The sequence below is a fragment of the Suncus etruscus genome, chromosome 6 (assembly GCF_024139225.1).
Source record: "Suncus etruscus isolate mSunEtr1 chromosome 6, mSunEtr1.pri.cur, whole genome shotgun sequence".
Classification (NCBI taxonomy): domain Eukaryota; kingdom Metazoa; phylum Chordata; class Mammalia; order Eulipotyphla; family Soricidae; genus Suncus; species Suncus etruscus.
In genome coordinates this window covers 3,762,889-3,781,265 of record NC_064853.1, presented here as the reverse complement: position 1 = coordinate 3,781,265, position 18,377 = coordinate 3,762,889, and the positions used below count along the sequence as shown (strand labels likewise).

Below are 18,377 nucleotides of genomic sequence, written 5' to 3'. Positions count from 1 at the left end.
GCCCCACCCTATCCTCTCCCCACTGTCCCATGAGAAGAGAGGCTGCACCTCAGGAAACAACAGGATGGTTGTCCCAAAGTGAACTGAACCCACAAATTCAGATTCCTAAGACAAGGCGGGGGTGAGTACGGGGTCAAATGCTATGGAGGGTGGAGACAGGTGTGTTGGGAGAAGCGTACAGCAGTGCAGGCAGAGAAGACCCATAACACTAATGCCACATGAACAAGAATAACGAAGGTTAAGAGAGAAGGCTCGAGGAGGAAGAGGACAAAGAGGAGGAAGAGGAGGCAGTGTTTTGTCTCATGTGCTAGAATGTTCTTGAAGCCTCAGAATGGCTAGGGCACCCCTGAATGGGTGGTGGGGGCAGGCAGATATCCTCTCCCCATGCAAAGCACACCTCTGAGTCGCCATAGAACCTGCAGATGGAACTTTCTGGAACTACCCCTGGCTGTCCTTAGTCACATGATGCTAGACTTTCCCAAGAAGGGGTGTTGTTAATCCCATTCTGCCCGCTGAGGCCAGGCTGACAGGCACCCACCCTTCCCAGCCCCCAGGACCTGCTGAGCACTTGGGCTGTATATTTGGGGGAGACACTCGAGCTCTACATGGTCCAGACCCCTTGGAACTGGCTGGTCTCTCCTACTTGGGAGCTGCAATGGATCTGGGAGATGCCAAAATCACAGTGGTCTTCACTGCACCTTCCGAGACACTGCTGGGGAAGGCCCTGCTTCAGGGGGTTCCCTATAAACAGGTGAGCCCCCAAAGCCACTCAGGATGGGGCTGCCCCTGCAGGAAATGGGGAAGAGACTTTTTTTTCTTGGAAGCAAAAGATAAACTGTTCCAGCACTGCCAAAGTGCCTTGGCCCGGACACAGTTTTCAGCACCATTTCCCTGATGGGACCAACAGGAACGCAGCTGATGCCGCAGAGACACGAGTCACTTGAGCCTGAGGCCAGGCCAAGCCTTGCCCTCCCCCTGACCTGTCAGCAAAAGAGCCCACAGCCAGCACGAGGCCCCTCAGATGCCGGGGTGCCCCGTGCCTCCTTTACACACATGGCTCAAACCTGGGACCAGCTGGCAACGCTGGAAAGCGCTAGAAACACCTCCTCCCTGCCCTCGCCTCTGCTCAGCTCCTGGAAGCACCCTCCCTCAGCCTGCATCCACCCCTCAAAGCATCTTTCTGGAAGCTTCTATGCAATAAGAAATCAGGTGATAGAGCCTGTAGGGGCTGCCAGCAGGGGTGGGAGTTAGCGGGCCTTGATGGCTTGGGGAGGGGTACAAAAAACCCAGAACTCCCAATTGTGAGCATAAGCGGCAGGGTTTCTGAGGTGCACGGGAACACACTCTTTGGCCCCCTTTTTTGTTGAAAGAACCAAAAGGCATTTCCAGACATTTCTCTGCAAAGGGCCAAACCGTGGGCGTGAATGAGCTTCGAGGCAAGGAGAGCTCTTCTGTGATGTGTTTCTCGTCAGCTAGCCTACTTGGGGGTTCTCTGTTGGCCCCCACCTCAAGGACAGACTGTGGAAGTGAGAACCGGTTTCTTCCACGAGACCATGTGGGTAACAAGGTTGGCAGAGACACCCTGTAGCTCTGGAGGTGTCGGGCATGTGGACCCAGCCCTAGTCCCCAAAACACTTGTCCAGGACTTTGTCTCCACACCAAGAAACATGACGGTCGTGAGCCGCCATTTTATCTGTTCTGGAACCTTCTAAAGCCTGCAAACAGGTTCACAGGCCCTGCTCCCCAAACTGAACTGCAAACCTGTTGATTGTTGTAGAAGGAAAGAAGCCAAGAAGGGGGAGAGGGAGTAGGAGAAGGTAGAAAAGGGGCCCCTCCAGCTGGCATCCAGCCCTGTGCTTGACCTAAGTGCAACCTTACATACCAGTTTCACTGTGTTCCTTTCTGCCTGTCTCCATGTTCACCTGTGACCCACAGCAACTCGTCATGCTGTGGTCTGCATCATACCTGTGCCCATTTATGTTCCTGTCTATACCTGTGTCTACATATGTCCACATGTATGTACCCATGTGCTCATGTATGCGCCTATGTCCCTCTATGTTCCCCTGGGCTCACTTCTGTAATCCACATCTCCTGAGATGATATGGGTCAGCCCGTGTTCTCCTGGAGATGTATGTCTGCATCTGTGCCCTCCTCACACCTGTGCTCACTGTTTGTACCCAAGTTTACCCATCGGGTCTTATTTTTTTTCCCACTGACACCATTTGCCAGAAGGCCAGAGTTCTAGATTTATCCACGTCGTGTATGGGAACCCCCGTACTCCTGAGCTGTTGGTTGCACCTGCTTTGTCCTAGAACTTGCCGGAAGCCCCGCGTGGGAGGATTCCCCAACATCCCACTGCTTGACCTGCCGGGGAGTTGCCTGAGGCCCAGCAAGCAGCGGGCAGGCACCCCAGTTTTCCCCCAAAGTCCCACAGGTCCCATTTCATTCTTCCCAATTACCGCCGAAGCTCATTCCTGGCCCTCAAAGCTCCATCAGAGGCAGAGTAGAAAGTGGTTCCTCCAGGCAAACTCGCGTCTTTTCCCTTCGCTCCAAAGAAGATGAAGCTATTGAGGCCAGAATCGGAGAAGATTACAGGAAAGGGATCAGGAAACAAAAGGCGGCATTGGAAGCAGCTTTGAGCAGCCAGCCCGCCTGCCCACCTTCCGAGGTCCTGCCTGACAAGGGGCAGGATTCTCGGGGCTCCAGAAATGCGAACAATTGCTGAGTGGCACCTCCATTGTGCTGCCTTTCTGCCTGCACCCACCGCTCAGCCATGCTGACAACAGACAGTGCAGAGGCCTAAGCTCTCTGCGGGCGGAAGCATTAAGAGCCAGACAAGACCAGGCTAATCGGGCTAATGAATAACACCGTCTCCAAGGAGCCTGGGCGGTGTAGCCTCTTCTGAGGGTGTGTGTGTGTGTGTGTGTGTGTGTGTGTGTGTGTGTGTGTGTGTGTGTGTGTGTGTGTGTGTGTGTTGTTGTTGTTGTTGTGTTGTGGTGCAGGGTGGCTGGTCCAAACAGGCAAAGCAGACAGCCCTGCCCACACACTTCCTCTACCCCAGGAGCTCCTACCAGAGACCGCAGAGATGAGCATGAGGCACTTGTTGGCAGAGAGTTGCCGGAAACAGGGCAGCTCTTGGCTGCCTGTAAGGCAGGCCCCGCTCCTCCACCTTGGGTCGCCCCTGGGAGGAAGATAATGATGATGATGAGGAGGAGGAGGAGGAGGATGGTGAGGACAGCAAGGAGGAGGGAATGACGATGGTGACGGTGACAGAGATGGCGACTTAGACCATCGCTTCACTGTGTGTAATAAAGATAATGTGTTATTGCTTTTTTATTGTGGTGATGTGACCATCATGATCATGGCTCTGGCTGCCACTGCCATCCCCAAAGAGCTTCCCAGCAGCTCCGAAGCTGTGACCTCAGATGGTCTGGCACCCTCTCTAGTGCTCTCTTCTCTTGGACCCCAGACTGAGAAGTGCTTGGCTCCCCTGACTCTCCTCCTCTCACCTTTCTGGCCAGCACTGAGAAGCTGCCCTCTGCTCTGTGGGCTGGGCCTGTGAGGAGATTGCCCGTACACCCTCATGAGCACTTGGACACACACATGTCAGAGACGGCTGGGAAGCATCCGGTCATGCTTCCAGCCTCTAGTTCACCTTCTCAAGGAAGCCCTCCCTGATAGCCTACAAAATACTCCCTTTTTTGGATTGATTGCACCAGCAGGTGTCAGGTGCCACCTACCAGGCTGTTGGTTTATAATGTGAAATGGCTTGGGTTAGCCACTGCTCCTCACAGGAAACCTAAATGCACAGCATCCGGAAACCACCTCCTCATGCTCTTAACCCTGTGGACTGGACAGTGCTCTTGGATCTTTGCCAGGTGTGCCCAGACAGGAAGGACAAAATGTGGATTGGTGGGGTTGTGGGTGTAGCATGGGTGAGAGGTGGCCCCCAGGAGATCCCCCTCAGCATCCCAACAGCCCCCACCCTGGGGACACAGATGGGCTGGACACACCTTGACTGCACTTCACTCTCAGAGCATTCATTTGGTGTTTCGGCGACAAGAACACAAAGGAAACACGTGTCAGAAGCCAAGTCTCCAGATGCACCCCAATGTATCAGCCAGAAAGGGGTCCCAAGTGGGGGCAGTGCTTCATGGCTCAGTGGGCACAGCTATAGGTGCAACTGGCAGGGAGCCAAGCATGGAGCTCAGCACAGCTCCATCACTGGGAGCCTAGATCTGGACCCAGCAACCCTGCTCAAAGGACCAGGATGCATCTTGGGGAGCCAGCTACCCCGTTCTTACCCTGGCAGCTTCACCCCCAATCCATGCTACCACAGACCCCCTAATTTCCATGGGGATGGAACTCATATTTCATATCCTGCTTCCTCTCCCTGTTTCACAACCTCCAAGTGAAAATAGGTTCCAAATCAGCTTTTTCCAGGGGGGACCAGCATCCCACATGTGGCCCTGGGAAGCTCCATGACAGACTGACAGTCACTTGGCCAGACACAGACAGACAGACACACAGCCAAGCCTGCAAAGTGCTAAATGCTTTGGGTTTTCCGTGGTTGCTCTGAGGACCTCTCTGCTCTGAGAACGCTGAGGAGAATGGAAAGGGATATATATACTCCTGTACCCTGGGAAGCAATGGAAAGACCAAAAAAAAAAAAAAAAAGGCCAAACTGGGCTGGAGCAAGAGCATAGCAGGGAGGGTATTTGCCTTTTGTTTGCCTTTGAACCAGGTTTGATCCCTGGCATTGCCTGGGGTCCCCTATACACTTCTTAATTGTAATTTTGAGTGCAGAGCCAGAAGTAAGTCCTGAGTACCACCGGGTACAGCTCAAAAATCAAAAAGAGAGGTCAAATCTGGCCCTAAGAAGCTGTCTCCAGTGACACTGGACTTTAGGATGGGGCTCCTTGAGCTCCCCCACCAAGCAGAAGAGAACCAACCCTAACTTGTGGAAATCCCCAGCCTCATCTCCCTTCTGGCAGCAGGACTGACTTAGGGCAGCCCATAAAGATGCTCCACAGCTGGAACTAGTTAGATGTCCAATGACCTTTAAGTCCCAGAAAAGAAAACAGAATGAAATTAAAGAACCAGAGAGATGAGAAGGGGAGACATAGGTACCCAGGCCACAGTGCACAGAGATGAGGCAGCTGCTGCCACTGCAGGAAGGGGGTGAGGCCAGAGGGGGCCAAAGACATGGCAGAGAAGGGGTCCCAGAATGCTGAGGGACCTGGAGGCCAGGAGGAGCTTCCACTGTGGCTGCCCTGGTGAGAGAGGGACACAGGGACACACTCAGACCTAAGGCCTGGGTTGTTGGTGGGTGGCAAGGAGTGACCAATGGGAGAGTAGAGACCCTCTGGGTGCCTTCTGGGAGCACAGAAAGCAGCAACGCACAGCCACCTGCAGGTCCCTTCCTCCAGGGGGGAGGGACACAGAAGCAGACACAGGACATAGGAGCACAGGAATGGACTATCAGAGCTGGTTCCTGGGGCCGGGAAACCAACCACTGGTTCAAGGAGCCTGCTGAAACCATCACAGTTATTTCTGGGAACCAAAGGAGAACCAGGAGGGCTTAGTGGCGGGGAACACTAAGGCTGGACAGAGGCCCCTGTGTGAGTAGAATTCAGGGTCCCATCTGCCTGCCACCATGGCCACTCAGAGACCCACAGACACTCCCAAGGCCAACTTTCTGGGATCTGCATCCCTTTGTGCATGTGCCAGTCCTCCCCATCTCCTGGGTGCCCCCAACTGTACCCCAGATCTGGGAGGTCTCCAAAGTACAGAGTCCCCAAGTGCTCTGTGAACAACAGAGCATGGGGAAAGGTGTAGAGGAAGGGACAGAGAGCAGGAGGGAACATGTCAGGTACAGATGGGGTCAGAGAGCGGCTGCTTTCCTGCAGGAGCTGTGGAAAAGATCCAGCCACACAAATGCCTTCATCCTTTCCACACCGAGACCAGCACATTGTTGCAAGCAACAGCACCACATCGAAGCCAACAACCGCGGCAATATGAGTGTCAGCACCGTGGACAGAGGCCAGCAACTCCTCCACCTGCTCCTCCAGTTGCAGACCCCCCCCATCAACCAGCCCTGTAGACACTTCTAGTCAACCAGCCCTGTAGACACCCCTCATAGACCAACTCTGCAGACACCCCTAATCAACCAGCCTTGAAGACACCCAACCAGCCCTATAGACACCCCCAGTTAACCAGCCCTACAGAGACCCCCATAGACCAACTCTGCAGACACCCCTAGTCAACCAGCCTTGAAGACACCCCAACCAGTCCTATAGACAGCCCCAGTTAACCAGCCCTACAGAGACCCCTCATAGACCAACTCTGCAGACACCCCTAGTCAACCAGCCCTGAAGAAACCCCCAACCAGCCCTATAGACACCCCCAGTTAACCAGCCTTACAGAGACCCCTCATAGACCAACTCTGCAGACACCCCAATCAACCAACCCTGCAGGCACCCCCAACCAACCAGTCCTGCAGACACCCCAATAAACCAACCCTGCAGGCAACCCCAATCAACCAGCGCTAAAGATATCCCCCAATCAACCAGCACTATAGACACCTCCAATAAACCAGCCCTGAAGATATCCCCAATCAATCAGCCCTGCAGACACCCCCAAAAACTAGACTAGTGGAGGGCACTTCCCCCAGCCAGGTCCCATCTTCTCCACCATTCCACAGCGTGTGTCACATCTCCAGGAGCCAATTTCAACCAGCACCCACACGTGGCCAATTCACGAGACCAAAGGGAAATGCCTAGAGGCTCAGTCCCACTTTCTATCTGTCTTCATGAGAGGAAACAGAGGCACCCAGGAATCACCTGTGGGCCAGCAAGGACTAGATACCTGGACACCATTAGGCTGCCTGTCCTTCCCAGGCACCCACACAGCAGCTGGGCCATCAGCCCAAGGCTGCAGCATGTCCATACTGTGGCACGTAAAGCAATCATGGCGGCATGAACAGGGGCACGCACACATGGCGGCACGCATGGCAGTACATACTCATGGCATCACACACGTGGTGGCAATGCACAGGGGCACACACGCATGGTGGCGCTCACACGTGGGGCTCGGCGCCCTCCGCAGACCCTTCCCCAGCACTAGAGACACAGGCGAAACCCAGGCGTGGCACCTACCTGAAGGAGCCAGTAGCACCTCCGGTGGAAAGTGGGGATGATGGAGGAGTGGACGTAGCAGCCGTACAAGCACTAGAGAGAGAGGAGAAACGAGAATTCAGTTGGAAAGAGGAACGGAGGCAAGAAGACAGTGCAGCTAGCTGAGGAGGGAGCGAGGGAGGCCCAGGGCCAGCAGCACAAAATCCAGCAGCACAGCAGGGAGAGGAGGGAGAGAAACAGGCACGACAGTAACACCCACCCTCTGGGGATGAACCAGGGCCCCGGAGCACCCCAGAGATGTCAGGGAGCCGGATTGCACAGTTGCATGCTCTGGTGCCTTTGACCCACATGCGGCCTTAGCATCCAGAGTGACCCTCAAATTCCTGGCTTGAGCTGGGGCTGGGGCTGGGGCAAGATAGATGGGGTATGGGGTGCCCCTGGGGCCTACAGTGTTGCTTAGGGCACTCAGCAGCTTCCCAATACAGGAGTGAGGACTGGGGTGTCAAACTCCTTCCTAGACCTCTCTCTGCACATCCCCTTGTGCGTATATGTGTGGGCCGGGTTAGAAAATCTATTTGCTGATTGCGAGTACATATCTGTACTCTTTTTTTTTTTTTTTTGGGTCACACCCGGCAGCGCTCAGGGGTTATTTCTGGCTCTATGCTCAGAAATCTTCCCTGGCAGGCACAGGGGACTATATGGGATGCCGGGATTCAAACCACCGTCCTTCTGCATGCAAGGCAAATGCCTTACCTCCATGCTATCTCTCCGGCCCCATACCTGTACTTTTTGTACATTTTTTGCAGGTGGGTTTGGCACTGGAAAGTAGCCTCACACCCCATCATGAAGATGGGGAAAAATCCACAATTATGGGGAGTGGGGAGAGGCTTTGAGGAGGGGTTCTAGGGCCTGACAGGCCAGGGGACCCCTGGAGGGGGTACTTATCCCCAACATGCAGACACTGGGGGGTCAGGATCCCCTTGAACTTAAATTAAACCCTGGTGCATGTGGCTTTAGCAGTGGCTGCCTTTCCCTTGGTAGTTATTTTATTTTTTTTTTGGGGGGGGACACACCCAAAGGTGTTCAGGCCTTCCTCCTAACTACACTCAGAGATCACTCCTGGTAGTGCTCAGGGCTCCATATGGGATGCCTGGAATTGAACCTGGGTTGGCCACGTGCAAGGCAAATGCCCTCCCTGCTGTGCTATTGCTCCGGCTCGCTCCTTTGTCATCTTTATCTGGAATGAGAACACTAGATTGCCCGCCACAGAGCCCATAGTCCAAGGCAGCAGGCAGGGACCTGAAGGTTGCAGAAATTGGAGTGGAAGTGGCAAGGCCTGCCTGGCTCCTTGGCCATATGCCCCTCACCCCAAACCAACCCAGCAGCCATGCATTCAGGCTCCCATCGGGGCCCTTGGGCATCACCCACCACCCAGCGCCTGGACCCGAACCCTAGTGAGGTCCTGCCTATCGGAGCAGCAAAGTTGAAAGAGAAATCACTCTGGACCCCGCTTGGCTGAGAATGGGATTTGCAGTGTGTTAGAGCTTCCACAGAGCCTATCAGCTGGGACCTGCACCAACCAAACAGACACACGGAAATTAATTTAAACGGTTCCCTTGCAGCTCCTGCCTGCAAAATGTATTTATTATTAAGGAGGCAATATTCTCTCCCGGCGGTTCTCCCACCAGCGCCCCACGCTCTTGTTTGCTGAAACGTGCTCCCCGGTGCCCCGGGAGGCCACAGGCTAACCTTCCCGATGAGTGCTGCATCATTGGGTGTGGGTAAGTGGCTGCCCAGCGCGATTTTGCTGTGACCTGGGTGTGCAGCCATGGGTGGTTCTGTGACCTGGACCAGATGCAGGGCCACCAGGTCCAGTTTCCTGTCCTGTCCCTTTGAAGCCTCTTCCCCAGAATCTTTCCTCTGACAGACAGGGCTTCTCTTCACCCTCTCTTGTCTCCCCACTGCTTTTCCATGGGGCACCTCTTCTCTCTGCCCCCCATGCCTCGCCATCAAATTGAGTCACCTGCAGCCTTGCACCCACAGACTTGGACACCCAGCACCATCCTGCCCCTTCGTGCATGTTCTGGGAGAAGCAAATATGACCCACCCAACTCCTCAAAACCACCCAGTACAACACTCCGGCTCCTTTACTGCCGAACGCATGCTCTTGATACTAAACAGAGTATTCCCAGCCAATAGGATTTGGCGGCGCTGTTTCTAGATTTTTTTACTCCAGCCTCATTGGGGGAGCCCATGTCTCTGTGTGGGGTGTAAGGGAGGAGCCAGAGGAGAAGGACAAGAATTGACATCATACTATTAGGCCACTTAGTTGTTGCAGCTTTATAGGCCCTGGACTATGCAGTCATATATGCAGCCACACAACGCCTCCAAATTTCATAGGCCTGAAGGCCCAGTGGGATCACAACAAATCTGATGGGAAAGTTACAGAGAAGCCCACCAACCTCAGGGAGTCTGAAGAGAAACAGAAGGCTCAACCATCACCAACCACAGCCCAGTAAACACTCACTCAGACATTGACTTCAGTAGCACCAGGGAGAGAGAGAGAAAAACGATCACCAATGCTTTTGTGTTGAAACCAACAACACGAAGTGAATTTGTTTCTGCCTACCAATGGGGTGAGCTCGGGTGGTCAGTGGGAAACCAGGACACCGGTGAAGGGAAAGTCAGACGATGGTGGAACGGGTGTTGGAACATTAAAGGTCCAAAACAACTGTATTATGAACAACTTGTTGAATCATGGTGTCGTGATTAAAAATATAAAAAAATAACCATAAAATTTCTCCTGATCTGTGGGGATCAGAGGCGCCCATCCTGGGACTGTGGGTCCAGCTGGAGACAGAGGGTGGAACAGGCTATGGGGAGGGATTCAAAGGTAGTTCCTTTCCTGCCAAGGCTTTGATAGTCTGGGGAAGTGGGTGGGGGCCCTCAAATAAATAGCAGCTGTTGCAAGAGTAAAAATGGTCCCAAGACCCTGGTGTAAAGTTATGATTGAGGGGGGACAGTGGGAAGTGTTTGTGTGGTCAGCAGAGAGCAGCCAGAGAAGACCCAGGTCATGGGCTGGGGAGGGGGATACAAGGACCCACCTATCTGGACCCAAAGCCTGCCCCCTTCTCCCACAGGTGTCTTCCCACAGGTGGGAACTCATGTGTCTGTCACACTGATGCACAGAATCATGCCTCCCTGGAAGCAAAGGGAGGGAAGCCAGGGCCCTGTCCCATTCACTGTAGGATGGGGGTGCAGGTGACTCTGTTCATGAACTGCCGACAGGGCATTGGGTCCTGATCCCATCGAATGGGGATGGCTGTGAGATCAGCTAAACAGATGGCAGTGCTGGGGTCCCCACTTTGGTCCAGGAGAGAATGGGGTTCAGGGATGATCAGAGACCTCCACTCTCCCCAACTGCCACAAGTCTCTAAAAAGAGCCCCCATCCCTGTGACTCTGCAGCTGACCTAGAATAGCCTCTGAGCCCACTGTATTCTTAGGGAGTTCTCCAGGCAAGTGAGTAGGCCCCAAAGGGTTAGTTGGGCCCCTTGTGTCACATGTCTGAGTTTTGGGGGTGTCTCAAAGAACCCTGGAGGGAGGTGGGGCCATGGACTGTTGCAGCTGCCTTGAATAAGGCAGAGAGAGGTGTGAAAGTGCCAGAGCCCAGCCGGGCTTAGGGTGCAGTCCTGAGGGATGTAGCAAAGGGAGCCAGAAGCAGAAAGTGTCTCCCCACCTCTTCCACAAATGGGGACCCCAGGTCCAGGCACGTGTAGGAGCAGGAGTATAAGAAGGGGGATAGGACATCTGGGGGCTCTGCTAAGGCAGGGGGTCCTGAAAGAGCACCCTAATTGCTACAAGAAGTTCTGTCCATCTCGAGACCTGCCCAGCACCCACCCCAGCCACTCTGCCACAGCCGTCTCACCTGGCCCAAAAGATTTACATCAAAAGGCATAAAGGTGACCTTTCCTCATACAAATACAGTCCCTAAAAGTCCAGCTTGATATCCTGTTCTGCTTCCTGGGGGCATTTCTGGGATTAACATAGCAAGAGGCATAAACTGGAATCTTGGCCCCAAGTGGACAACACGGGGTTCCTCTAGACCAGGGGTCCTCAAACTTTTTAAACAGGGGGCCAGTTCACTGTCCTTCAGACTGTTGTAGGGCCAGATTATAGTAAAAACAAAAATTATGAACAAATTTTCATGCACACTGCATATATCTTATTTAGAAGTGAAGAAACAAAATGGGAATAAATACAATATGTAGCCCGCGGGCCGTAGTTTGAGGACCATTGCTCTAGACCCTAAGATATATTCTGGGGCTCCACTAGGCTCCATTAAACAGCCTCACACAGGGGGCTCATGTGAGGTCCTCTTGGGTGCCCTGCTGAGATCCCCCAAATGAATCTGCTCGACCCTTCCACATCCCCACGCACTGACAGACAAAATTACTTTGGGAAACCAGCTGCCCTGGTTGTCTGATGTCTCAGATGGCCCAGCGGTCCATGAGGTCCCAGTGCCCTCCTGTCCCCATCATTGGCCTATGGTGACTCTGCCCAGGAGCCTGTAGCTGTTACTATCGCCAGATTTCCTCACTGTGCAATTCTGACCATTCTGGTCTGTGGTCATTTATGTTCCCTCCAGACCCATGGCCGAGGCCTCTTTCTTGGATCCAGCCCAGCAGTGGATAGGGGCTGATGGAGCTTTATCCTGACGACACCCTTGTGCCAGCCTCCACAGTGCCAACCTCCTCCTTGCCAGGACACCCTGGAACCAAGGGCTGGAATGGGTGAAGGAGACTCCACAGTAACTTTGGGCTATGACCACGTAGTATATGTATACATGTCTGAGCCCATGTATCTGCATGTCTGGGCCCATGTGCACTCTTGTATGTGTGTGCACGCATAAGCCTGAGTATGGACATGTGCGCATATGTGTCCATGTACAGCGCTGAGTTGGACCAGGGCATCATGCATGCAGATGAGCCCAATCACCCCATTCACCACCCACCAGGAGTGACTCCTGCTCACCCGCCTCACATTCTGGGGTCAAAGGCGGGACACTGGCTCCATGAGTCCATGTTAGTGGCCATGAAACCTTCAGGCTCTCACCTTCCATCACCCCTCACTACACTGCCCACCTGGGTTTTGTGCCTCAGGGAGCAAGGACTTGGGGAGATGTTGCAAAAACCGGGAGGGATCCCACATGAGGCTCCCAATGCCCCCCATAAGATCTCAGAGGCCACATCAAGGTCCAGGGAATAACCAGAAATTACCCTGCTCCACACACATTGGGCAGCACCCACAGAATCTTGAGATTATCGTGGCTCTGACCCTTCTGACACATAGGCCAGGGCATCCTGGACACACACACACACACACACACACACACACACACACACACTACACAGCCTCTCCCATCCAGCAGCCAGGATTCTGGCCGTAAGCTGGTGTGGGGCTTTGTTTACTGAGGAGGGAAATGAGGGGCCCCAGTCTGGGGCTATGTTAATGCGAGGCTGGGCTGTCAGCCAAGCATTGAGTGGAATCGAATTCCTGAAACCAGCTTTAATCAGCAGAATTTTAAGGTTAGAATTACTCTCTCCTCCCGCAGCCTGCCAAGGTTAATTCGGGCCTGAGCATGCAGAATTAATGGGCTGGACAGGAGGAATCGGCCTTTTCCCAATCATTTCTCAAGTTCACAAAAACATCCCTGAGAAGGATAGTGAGCGAGCGAGCAGGAGAGCGAGAGAGCGAGTGAGAGAGCAGGCAGCGGGCGGAGCAAGAGACACGCGTGTAGCGAGCATGTGTGGCTCAGAGACGCAAGCAGATGACCTGGCCAGGGGCCCGGGGAATCCCCCACTTGGGGGGGAGCAGGAAGCGGACCTGCTCTGGTCATGGGTTCCTAAACACGCATGTGCTGTGAACCAGCTGGGTGAATGCACCCACTGGCCCATGGCACTTCCAGACACAACTTTTAGCCTAGGGGAGTGTCTGGCCTGGACAGAACATCTCATCTGCAGGAGGGGTCCAGGGTGATGTGGGTGAGGGTCCCCCACCAAGCCAGCCACTCCCCGCATGCCAAACTGTAGTTCATCCCTCAAGACAGCTGCAGCCAGACGGCACAGGGGCTCCACAGGGTCGAGGCCTCGAGTTGGATCCCCAACATCACCCCACATGCTGTGGCAATTCAGAGTGTGGGAGAGGGTGGTCGGGAAATGGCCCGTATGTCAGCAACACAACCCAGTGAGCTTAGAGCAAGTGTGAAAGGAGAGAGTGGGAGCCCCAGGGAAATGGGGGCAGTGGGTTGCATTCAGAGCAGCAGCTCCTTGTGCAGATGACCCCGGAGCTTGTGAAGAAGCTGAGCGGGGCCAATCCCCCAGCCTGGGGCCAAATGGAGCCCAATGTTGCTGTCAGCTGAAGGGAAGGACCTAAGGCAAATTCCAACAGGAAGGGTGGGTGCAGGGAGTGAGGGGGAAGATGCTTGGTGGGGAGGGGGCCAATATGGGGTCCTTTTGTGGGGCCTGACTGTGTTTGAGAACCAGACAAGAGGGAAGGGTTCCACCCAACCAGGGTCCCACTGGTGTTGGGATTGGACATGATGGATTTTGTTTTGTTTTGTTTGGGGGCCACATCCGGTGGTGCCCAGGAGTTACTCCTGACTCAGAAATCATTCCTGGCAGGCTCAGGGGACCCTATGGGATGCCAGGAATCAAACCAGGATTGGCCGCATGCAAGGCAAATGCCCTCCCTGCTGTGCTATCGCTCCGGCCCAAACATGGTGGATTTTAGACATGACTGTTGGCTGGATAGAAAAGCAAACACAACTTAAACTGCTCTGGCCTCAACATGGAGTAGGGTATCAGTAAGTGCACAGTGGAGGAGAGGCCGATTAGCTGGTGGTTGGAGCTTTGGTAGGACCTGGGGAGCATCTGGAGAGGCAAGACAGGGTTCCCCAGCACTGATGCTTGAGTCCAGCAGTGGCTCTGAGAAGCCAGACAGATCTTACATCAGCCTCCTAGTCCAAGGCTCTGTCTCCTTGGCCACCTTCCAGACTACATCCTGGCTCCCTGGTTCCTCTCTGGGTTCCCTCCCTCGCCCAGCCCTGCCTGGCTGTGTCCCGAGATGGACCTGCAGGTTCCTTGCAGAGTAACAGTGTTTTCCTGGTGTAGAATCGCGGAAGTTGCACATGAGATACACTTCTAGGATGTGCAAACGGGGAAGGAAACCGGGTTTCTATCACACCACAAGTCGTAAAATAAGAACCCCAGAATCCAATCAGCTCTGGCCTGTGTGCAGAGGGTGTGGGCTCAGCAGGCAGCGTAGGGGTGGCCGGTGGGGGGTGCAAAGCCCCCCCCCCCCCCGGAGCCTTTGGCTAACCCAACCCGCCTGTTTCCCCTCTGCTTCAGCACTCCTTTTCTTGCCTTTGGCTCTTCTCTAAAAATGAGGGGCTTTAGTCACCAGGCAAAAGGGGGTCTGTGAATTGGAGAGCCTTTCCCATCCAGGGGGCTGACCTCATCTCCACCATGAAAGGCCCTTAACTTGGGGTTGCAATATGAACATAGCAGTTAGTGCATTTGCCTTGCAAGCAGGTTAGATCCCATATGGTCCCCCTAGTCTGCCAAGAGTAACATAAATATAGCCAGGTTTGGTCCCAAAAACACACACACACAAAAAAAAAAAAAAAAAAAAGAAAACCCCCTGACTGCCATCATGGACACAGAGGTGGATCAGGACCTCCACTTTCCTTCTGATGAGGGATCTGTACCTGCTCCCCATCATTTCATCAACCTTCAGGGCCCGTGTCAATGCACCAAACTCCCCTGGAGTCTCGCCGTCACTTCCTTCAGACCCAGCAATTCCACTTCCAGAAGCTCCCCCTCCCAAGGGCCCCAAAACTACTTAGAAAAGACATCTGTGCTGTTGTGTTTATCATAGCATAAATCATGATAGCCCAACTCTGGAAATGACCCATGTGTCTGAGACCAGGTGATGGAGAAGAAAACATGGGGCATGCTTAGGGAACAGTGCTTGGTCAAGAGCAAGATGGGATCACACGGTTTGAGGCTGCGTGGACAGGCAGCAGATCGCTCCCACATGCAGGGCATTAAGACACGCAGTAAGGGAAGGACAGACGGCCACATTTGGAGCGTGGACCAGTAAGTCTACAGAACAGAACTTACTGGGGAGCAGGACAGGGCTCAGAGCTTGGGGAGGCTGAAAGGGGGCACTGGTGGAGTGTGGTATGGTGACACTGTATGCCTGGAACCCCAGTACTTCACAAATCATGAATCAGTGTCCCCCCACAAAAGAAACGAGAACAAAAACAAGAAAATTCTGGAAGGTCCCACAGTTTGGTCTGGGGACCGAGGAGACCCCCCCACTGTGGGCTGCTACATGAAAAAGGGGGCTCATCTCTTTCCTGTGGTCCCTCCTTGCCCAGGGAAGGAGGCAGGAAAGTGGGCTCCATGCTGTGACCTCCACACTTACAGACACTCTGGGCTGGGGACTTGATGCCTGATTCCCCTGCTGAGCAGGCAGCCTCTTGGGCCCAATTTCTCAATGTGGGTCATCCCTACATTCTTATGTCTTGAATGCAAGTCTGGGTACAGGGATCCTCATCCACCCAACATTGGGGTCCCTGTGCCACCTCCATCATGTCCCCAGGGACAGGAAGCAAGGTGTTCTTTCTCCCAGGACACATCCAGATGGGAAGGGTCTGGGCTGAGCATCTCTGAATGGGCCCTGGTGACGCATGGGGGTCATGGACACTGAGTAAGGACAGAACTTGGGGAGACCTGGCTCTTGGGGTGGCGAGGGCCCTAGGGGTACAGACACGAATCTCCCCAGCCCTGAGCCTGGTTCTGAGCCTCACTCCAGTCTGGGGAGGACTTTGGATGAGGACTGGAGTGGGAGACCTAAGATACGGGGGCTCCCTGCAGTTCTGTGATGGGGTGCAGTGGGGGGTGCGGGTGGGGGGCCAGGCAGAAGCACAGACAGGAGAGGCAAGAGACATGGAGTCGGGCTGTAAGTGTTCCTCATTGGTGCTCAGAGGGGTCCCTACAGTCTCTTTCTCAACACACCACTCAGAACCCTTCCTCATGAGGGCCTAAGCCCGGCCCTGCTCACCCTCCTCGCAGCATGCACCCCTTCATGCAGCTGAGGGTACATCCTGCAGAAGAGGAGTCTGTGGCTGCACCCAGAAGGTCCAGGCTGGGGTGACGACCAGCTCTGTTGGATCCTGTTCTGTACTTGGGAGAGTTTTTTTTTTTTGGGTTCTCCAGGGTATGGCCTGTGTACCTCTGGGGTAGACCAGATGTCCCAATGAGGAAAAGCTGAAGGCTATATTAGAAGGCTCCAGAGAAGCTCCCAAGGTCTTCAGGGGTCCTGACCCAGATGCTGAAAGAAGGGAGTCCCTCTCACAAATGCAGGGTGCTGTCAGAAGGTAACCCTGGGGCAGGAGAGCCTTCTAGGCCATTGGAGGAGCCACTCTGCTCTCAGGACCAATGGCGTGGGTCCCAAGGGGACTTGTAGGTGAGGCCTCTGAGGATATTGTTCAGTCTCTCCCAGGGGGATCCCCGGGGCCCCTCTGAGAGGAGCCCCAGGCCCGTCCCCCTAGCAGGCCGCTGTCAGGCCGCGCTGCGTTTGTGATCAAATATTGTTATATTTACCAAAGGATCTGTTTGGAAGCGGTTTCTGAGGCGATGAATATTTAATGGAATATTTAAATATTTAAAAGGAACTTATCCCGACCTGACTTAATAATCCGTGTCGCGGGGAGTGGGAAGTAGATCCGCTCGGGAGTTCTCCCTCCTCCAGGCACTCCATGCTGGTGAACTCTTTCTTTCTCTCTCTTTCTCTCTCTCTCCTCTCTCTTGCTCCTTCTCTCCCCCCTCTCCTTCCCTCCCTTTCCCTCTTCTCCCTCCCTCCTTCCCAGTCTCTCTCTCTCTCTCTCTCTCTCTCTCTCTCTCTCTCTCTCTGACTCTCCCCCCTCCCTCTCTCTCCCACCCACCTTTATTTTCTTTCTGAGACAGACTTTTAATTATACTCAATATTCTGGAGAGAAATTCTTTTCTCATTAGAACTTAATTCTTGCCGACAGCCAGGTGGGCTGGTGGCCTGTGCAGCAGGAGCGGGAGCAGGTCTGGCATAGGAGAGGGCAGTGGGGACCCCATTCCGGGCCCCTCATTTCCCAGAACAGGAAAGAGGCCAGGGAGGCCTCATCCAAGGACACGCCACCAAGGTTGGCCAGCCCTGTTAGTAGGGTTGCAGGGATCCGTAGACCCCCGATGCCCGAGTGACCCCCAACTTAGACCTTGGGCTCTGGGGAGATGTGCCCAATGCCTCCCCTGCCCACCTGGAGAGCTAAGCAGGTCACAGGGCAGCTTCAGTGGTCCAGTGGTCGAAGACTTTAGTCCCTGAGGGGATCCACTTCCTGGTCTGTCATTTTTTGGGGGGGCCCATGTGTAAGTTCCTTCAGGCATCTGGCCTGTCCCTGCTGCTTATCTTTGTTTTTTGTTTATTGGTTTGGTTTTGGACCACCCCCAGCCGTATTCAGGGGTTACCTATTCCTGACTCTGCTCAGAAATCACCCTTGGAGGTGCTCAGGAGACCCCATGGGATGACGGAGATTGAACCTGGGTTGGCTTCATACAAGGCAAATGCCCTTCTTGCGTGCTATCACTCCGGCCTTAGCTGCCTATCCCTTTGGACTGAGCCTGAACCCCAATTCTCACGGGTTCCCCTTTCCCCATCAACACTGACACCAGGACTTCTGCCCCCTCTCCCAGACCTTCCCTGATTAGAGGATTCTAGAAGTTTCAAGCCCTCTACCTGCACTTGCTCTGGACACCAAGCTCCCCTCCCTCCCCAGCCGAGTCCTCTCTTGGTTCTCCTTCTTCCTCATGGTTCTCCCAACCTGCATGAAAACCAGGTACCAGTGGGGTCCACCGCAGGGGTGCTCCCCATTCCACCTCTTCTTTCAGGAACCAGGGAAGTGGCACCCCGAGGTCTCAGGGGGGCCCCTTTTGCAGAGTGACAATGTGGTTGGGTGCACTCCTGTGCTCTCCTGTAAAGAGGTAACTGGACCCTGAGCCTTCATAGTTCCATGTTATCCCCAAACCGGGTAATCCTCCAACCCAGCCACTCTCCAGGGACCTCCCTGTACCTAACCTCACCCCTAGGAAGCTGTAGGTTTAAGCAGAGACTGGCGTGCACAGGCCCCTCAAGGTCGGGTTGTCCCG

At 54.3% G+C, this 18,377-nt stretch overlaps 2 protein-coding genes across 6 annotated transcripts in view; one reads left to right on the top strand and one right to left on the bottom strand.

Annotated features, from left to right (window-relative positions):
• ERRFI1 (ERBB receptor feedback inhibitor 1) overlaps positions 1-18,377 on the top strand; it is a 731,587-nt gene that overhangs the window by 261,357 nt on the left and 451,853 nt on the right. The gene's annotated exons all lie outside the window — the stretch shown is intronic.
• CAMTA1 (calmodulin binding transcription activator 1) overlaps positions 1-18,377 on the bottom strand; it is a 552,305-nt gene that overhangs the window by 153,518 nt on the left and 380,410 nt on the right. For all 5 annotated transcript variants that reach the window (XM_049775266.1, XM_049775269.1, XM_049775270.1 and 2 more), the window contains one exon: positions 7,158-7,229. In XM_049775266.1, the coding sequence (XP_049631223.1) occupies positions 7,158-7,229 (72 nt within the window). The remainder of the gene's footprint in view (positions 1-7,157; positions 7,230-18,377) is intronic.